This window comes from Triticum aestivum, chromosome 4A, assembly GCF_018294505.1.
Source record: "Triticum aestivum cultivar Chinese Spring chromosome 4A, IWGSC CS RefSeq v2.1, whole genome shotgun sequence".
Taxonomy (NCBI): domain Eukaryota; kingdom Viridiplantae; phylum Streptophyta; class Magnoliopsida; order Poales; family Poaceae; genus Triticum; species Triticum aestivum.
In genome coordinates, this window is record NC_057803.1 from 61,338,543 (window position 1) to 61,344,795 (window position 6,253).

At 53.2% G+C, this 6,253-nt stretch overlaps 1 protein-coding gene across 1 annotated transcript; it reads right to left on the bottom strand.

Annotated features, from left to right (window-relative positions):
* Nucleotides 1-697: 697 nt before the first annotated feature.
* On the bottom strand, nucleotides 698-3,458 carry LOC123085142 (peroxygenase). Its single transcript, XM_044506740.1, has 7 exons — nucleotides 3,244-3,458; nucleotides 2,905-3,044; nucleotides 2,168-2,317; nucleotides 1,847-1,932; nucleotides 1,564-1,658; nucleotides 1,313-1,438; nucleotides 698-1,102 (listed from the first exon to the last, which is right to left on the bottom strand). The coding sequence occupies exons 1-7, from the start codon at nucleotides 3,327-3,329 to the stop codon at nucleotides 964-966; spliced, it is 822 nt and encodes a 273-aa protein (XP_044362675.1). The 5' UTR covers nucleotides 3,330-3,458; the 3' UTR covers nucleotides 698-963.
* Between the last annotated feature and the right edge of the window lie 2,795 nt (nucleotides 3,459-6,253).

Sequence of the window (6,253 nt, forward strand, 5' to 3'; positions counted from 1 at the left end):
TGTTTTTGGGTTTGGGAGGCGGTGCATGCGTCGTCTCAGGTCATTCAGACATGATGGGCAATTCACGTGGATGGTCCATGGTCAGCCCTTGGGGATCGGGACGATGTTCCCCCGGTTGTTTTTCCGGCGCTAACAATGTTGTCAAATCTTTTCCCCCCCTTGGGTGACTCCTTGACTCGATAGAACACTTCTTGGTGGTTCATTCCTCCTCTTTGTGACAACAACGTTATCTCCTCGTCGTTGCGAACCTTGCGGATGTTTTATACCGAAGATGGCTCGATTTTGAATCTTGGATCTACTCAAAGCTTCTATGATGGCTTGTTCTAGAGGGCATTGGTCCATCCGGACCTTAGCACGAGAACTTCCCGTCGCGGTGGCGCATGTTTGGCTCATGCTAGAGGTTGAGTTTGTTTGGCTCTCTGAAGTCACGGTTGTAATTTTTTTGCTTTCTTTGATGTTATATATCATTGAATACCTTTATAATATAAAATAGACATAGGGCCTTATTTGCGGTAAAAAAAACAATTACTACCCTTGTTCCTAGGATATTTTAGCGTATCAAATTTGAGGGCAATCCAAGAAATCACATCTCTCAAAGTTGAACCGGAAATGATTAAGTTTCTTACAATAGTGATGGCCCCAGTTTAAGAAAGTCTTCACACGATCCCTCAGAAAAAAACGCCTTCACACGACAATAAAAAGACAACACACGCCTATATTATGCAAGGTAATGATGATTCAAGAGTGCACATTACAAAGTCCCACTGTACACCTTCCGTCTGCTACCAATAACAGTACAAATTCCAGTTCAAAATGACAATACAAATGAAGATGTTTAGGCCGCCGTAGACAGGCCAAACACTTCTTATTTCACGTACACAATTCAAACTGCAATGCAGGGAGGCTTTCCAAATTTCCAGTGCAGATGTTTTATAGACGACTCCACGCGGCTCACTGCCACATTCAGGTAGATTTCTTGCTCTCCTGCAGGCGCTCGAACAGGCTGCCATCGAAGGCGCCCCTCACGATTTCTCGCTGCAAAAAGCCTTCTTTATCCTTTGCCACTTTGTGCAGCAGCTTCCATTCGAGGTTGGCTGCGGCCCTGCGTGGAGAAGATCATTGACATTGAGTGACAAAGTATTCAGAAATTACTTTCCGAAGGACAGATAGGCTCGGAATGGAACATACTTGGAATGAAATTATCAGAGCATATTATATTCCAGTCTAGTCTTGTGTACTGATTAGGTATGCCTGTCTAGAGTAACTCAAAAATAAGTGAAGAACATGATTGCCAGTTCGGTGCTGCACTTACCAGCCCAGGAAATCATACATATTGCGGTTGTGTTTAAGCATGGCGTTAATCTCATCTTCTGACAAAGCATTTGGCCGAGTTTTGCCAAACTTGCTGAATATAGCATCGAATTTCGCTGGTTCAAACCTACACGCACGGTAAGAAAAACTGGTTAGAAAATTCATTTCCGGAAGTGATCTTTTTTTTTAGGAACATTTCCGGAAGTGATCTTTGTACAGAAGGACGGGCATAGGTGCGTTTTGCAAACATACCTCCCTTCTGTGTCATACGTCTCAGAGTCGCTCCCGTGCTTGCCCCTGTGGATGTTCTTTATATGGATCGACAGCAGAGGGGAAGGCATCCATCCCTGCGTCCAAAGAAACAGAGGATAAATTCGTATGTGCCTTTGGAAAAGTGAGATATTCTCGTCACTTGCAAAAGAGAGTGACGTGATATTCAGATAAAAGGAAAACTACTCCCTCCGTAAAGAAATATAAGCACGTCTAGATCACACTCTTTACAGTGGGATTACAAATGATAACACGACATTTTTACCGGTTGAGTAGGATAAGTGAGGACGAGGTGGAGGAGTATGGATGTTCCGAAGGCTGAAGGGGACCCGAGCCCGATTGCTCGGAGGCCTGAAATAATTAACACAAAAAAAGGTCTTACTCCAGCTGCAGAGGCAACCATGACTGGAGAAGAAAATGTGTCTACTACTTTAATTGAAAGGCAAATCAAATCTCTTCTGCGAATGGCGAATCTAATCTCGTTTGGTGGATCGGGATTAAACAAATCGTGATTCTGACGGCTTGCCCAACACAGGTGCCACGAGACCGATACAGAATCGGCAAGGACAGCGAGATGCGCGCGTACTTTGGAAGGTCTCCCATGGGTAGATGACCCCGTCGCCGTTGCGGTCGAAGAAGGCGGCGTGCTGCTGGAGCACGCTCATGCCCTTGCTGTCCCGACCCTTGCTGCCCTCCGGGTGGCTCGGGTCAACCGCCGACATTGCTCTGGCCAGATCTGCACAAAACAAACGGGAGCTCAGCTCAGAGAAAAGAGAACAGCAGAGTTTATGGAGGAAACGTAGATTGCACTTGTTCTGGTGGCTAATTCATTGAAGGTGAGGCTGAGAGTACACAAAATGAATACAACATGGTCCTGGCGACGAAACGCCTCATCAGAGAACGAAACGCGGCCGAGTTTATTACTCCCTAGAATGTTAGAATACGGTTCTTGGATCAGAGAGACGACGACGGTACGGCTTGCTTGACTAGTCTAAGCTTTCATGGTAGTAGCAAATGGAGTGACAGTACCAGAGTGCAGAGGCGTCGATCATGGAGGACGACAGTCTAGCTATGTTGTTAACACCTGCTGGAAATCTATCCCTTCCTCCGTATCTAATGGAAATGCTATTGCCGGGTGGAGCACTCATGCGCCCGCGCAGCGACCGGAGAAGCGGGAAGCGCCGTCGCGCGAAGCTGCTAACGGCCAGCCGCTCCGACGGCCCCCTCGCTAGCCAAACCGACGAGAAGGAACGGGGGAGAAGCATTGGATCTCGGATTCGGAACAGCGGGAGCAAGGCGAACGAAGAAGGAATAGATACGTACATGGCTTGGCGAGCTGCTCCTGGAGGTCGGGGTTGAGCCTCCGCTCGCTGGTGACGGCCGCCTGGGGCGCCTCGGTGGCCAGCGACGGATCGGACGACGACATGGCGGCGGTTACTCGCGACGAGCCGAGCTTGCAGGATCTGCAGATCGAACAAGCAAATGAATCCGTGAACTGTGGGTTACTGTGAGCCCGTGAGTGAACCGGAACCCCAGGAGAAGGGAGCTCCGTCCGGAGCAGTGCTGCAGAGAGAGAGAGGGAATCCAACACTGCTGGCTCAGCGGCACAAGACGCGACGCACTCACTCAAAAAAAGAAACATTCGATGAGGAGGAGGATTACCTTTGGAGAAAGGCCGGGTGACGGGAGCGCAGAGCCGGGGGCCTCGCGGCAGTTGGTGGTGGTACGAGCAGTGCTACGGTCGACATGGGAAGAAGGCCCGCGCGCTCTTTATAAACGCTCGTGCGGAACGTTCGTAACCACGACGCTGGCGCCGAGACGGGGGGTTTGTAGAAACAGTGCGCAAGGTCGAGGTATGGTACCGCGGACTTCTTAGGCGATGCGTGTACTGCAGTTGTTACACGCGTACTGCTGCATCTGCATTCCAATTTTGTCTAGAAACTCGTAGCAGCGGAGTGGGCGTGTAAACGTGGCTTTCCGTTGGATGGATGCAAGGCGTTTGCGACTGCCATTAGCCAAGGTTAAAGGTGTTCTGGGAACGCACCAAACCGTGCCAAAATGGAGTTAACGTGCCAAAATCGATCGTGTCCCAGCTGCATGCTAGCTCAACTTTTGGTCTCGAACAGACTTGCTTTTTACCTCAACTTGCTACGTTTTCACGTCGCACACACATGCCACACACCCAGGTCGAAGAGTAGATCACCGACCCGTACACCGTAATGCCGGATGGACGTGCACGCACCATTTATCTCTCCTTTTTAGTACTTATGATTATCTTATGATCGCAGAGGAAAACCGCTCCGTTCGGGAAATCCGGGGCGATCCAGCGACTGCGGTGTCGTTCGAGACGGCGATCCGCTCTCGTGCAGCGTGGATGAGGAGAATATTTAGCGGATCCGAGCACGTACTGCTACTACAGTGCGAGTCTTCAAAGCCGATCGTGAATGCATTCAAAAGGCCCGCAACGTCTCGCTAGAAGGTGCGTGCGTGCGTGCATGCGGCGGAGAGGAGTGAGCAGGGCAGGCGTCCTGGTGTGCTGCCCTGTCCACACGTATGACAAGCTCGCGCTCGCTAGTTCATCGTTATAGTCGTTCTCCTAGCCACCCGAGCGACCAATATATGTGGAGGTTTTGGGAGCCACGTAGGAGTAGTGCTATCTGTAGATCTGCTCCAGGCTTGCGGTGTTCCATGGGATGCCTGCTGCCAATATAATACTACTACCACTGCCTCTTGCACCGACCATGAAACAAACTGGAAGACCGAAACAGTGCGCACGAGGTAGGGCTACTGTGAGCAAAGCGATTCTGTTGAGACGAACTCGTACTACGGTACTAGGGCTAACGGTAGTGGAGGAGCAGTCCGAGTGTGTCAGTGTGTGAGCGTTACTTTAATATTCCCTCATATCCATATTACTTACAGCAAGCCAACGGGCCGACCCAAACGGACGACGCTTTTGTCCGTTTTTTGATCGTTTGGGTTCGCTCGACGGACACAAACGTCCGGCGCTATGTTTCGATCGACGCGAGCGTCCAACGCTGGCCCGACCCATTTTGTCGGCGCGCCATAAAAAATATTACGAGCAGTTTGAAAATAATTATATGCATTTAATTAAACATAAAAATCGGCCACGAAGGCCGGCGAAAGTCCACATTACATTAATGAAAACACTAAAAACAAGATGACACGCTGCCCTAGGCGTTCTCTGCGGTGGCGGCGTCTGCGTCGGGACCGGTGAGATCGATCAACGTCGGCGCAGGGCCGGCCCAGGGGAACGTCGTGTTCCAGACGATGGCGATGTCAGGTTTTGCCGCCGCTGCCTCGGCCTGGCGCGCCTCCTCGTCGGGCTTGAGCTCGAGCATTTGCAGACGCTCGCCCTCCCGACGCTCCTCGGCCAGCCGAACGCGGTGGTGCCCCGAGCCAGATCGGCGTAGCGCTGACCCACTCGCGCACTACTCCGGTCCAGGAGTAGCGCTTGCGGTAGGCCGACTCCTCCGGCTCGGCATTGGGCGGGGACGACGGGGCCACCAGCGACACGACGCAGTCGCCCGCCGCGGAGAGGGCCATGGCCTCCGCCATGGCAGCCTCGAAAGCCGCCTCGTCCGCCTCCCTCCACCGCTCCTCCTCTTCGCTCTCCTTGCTGGCCGCTTGGTAGGCGGCCTCGGCCTCCTGGTCCTCGTCGCGGACGACGAGCGCGGGGCGGCGGCAGGCTGTGGTCGATGTCGCGGACACCGCGTCGCCTCGCCTCCTCGTGCTCGAAGGCGAACCATCGAGCCTAGTTGGGCGAGTCGGCGCGCTGCTCCGACGTCAGCAACGCGCGCCGGCGCCGCACCTCCTCCGCATGGGCCCTCGCCGTCCGCGGCGCCGCCGGCACTGGGATCCTCTCCGGATCAGAATGCCAGTCATGCGGCAGCGTCACGTCCGGATACGGCAGAGGCATGCCGTGGTGCCAGTGCCACTCAGCTTGGTGCAACGGCACGTTGATGCGCTACCTCTGCCGGGGAGCGCTCCGACGCAGGGAGGGTGGGGAGGGAGGGGAATGACGGGCGGGGGCTTTGCCCTTGCGGCTGCTGCCGATGCCGGAGAAGAAACCCATGCTGGCGGTGGCTAGGGTTGTCGCCGGCGTGGGGGCAGGGGTGGCCAGAAGGGGACGTGGGGCGAGTGGTAAGTGGATGAGGACGGCCCCGCCGCACGCCCCGCTTAAAAAAGGACGACCGCCGTCGCTGACGCGTGGGCCCAAGGTGGGCGGTCGTCATAAATTATGTTGACCGTGGCGGTTGAGTGGCCACCAGGTGGGGACGCGGCGGAAGGCGAGGAGACGCGTGGCGCGTCCGCGCCGACGCATTCCAGGCGTAATTTTGGGCCGGAAATGGGTCGGCGCGAACGCCGGACGGACATGATTTAAGTTTGTGTCAGCGCGTTGGGCCGCCACTTTTGTCCATGCCGATCTAAACAGACACGGGCGGACGAAATGGGTCGCTCCATTGGAGTTGCTCTTAACACTGAAACATATGTACTTAAATACTTCCTCCGCCTCATAGTGTAGTGTAATAATGTAAGAACATTTTTTGACACTGTATTAATGTCAAAAAAAATTACATTATAAGACGATGCGAGTATTTTTAACGTTCGATACATCTGTTTAAATGTTCTACATTATGAAAAGGAGGAAGTG

Coding starts and splice junctions, on each gene's coding strand:
- LOC123085142 (XM_044506740.1), bottom strand. CDS start 3,329: ATGTCGACCGTAGCACTGCTCGTACCACCACCAACTGCCGCGAGGCCC. Junction 2,318..2,904: donor GGAGCAGCTCGCCAAGCCAT/GTACGTATCTAT, acceptor TGTTTTGTGCAG/ATCTGGCCAGAGCAATGTCG. Junction 1,103..1,312: donor ATGTATGATTTCCTGGGCTG/GTAAGTGCAGCA, acceptor TTCTCCACGCAG/GGCCGCAGCCAACCTCGAAT.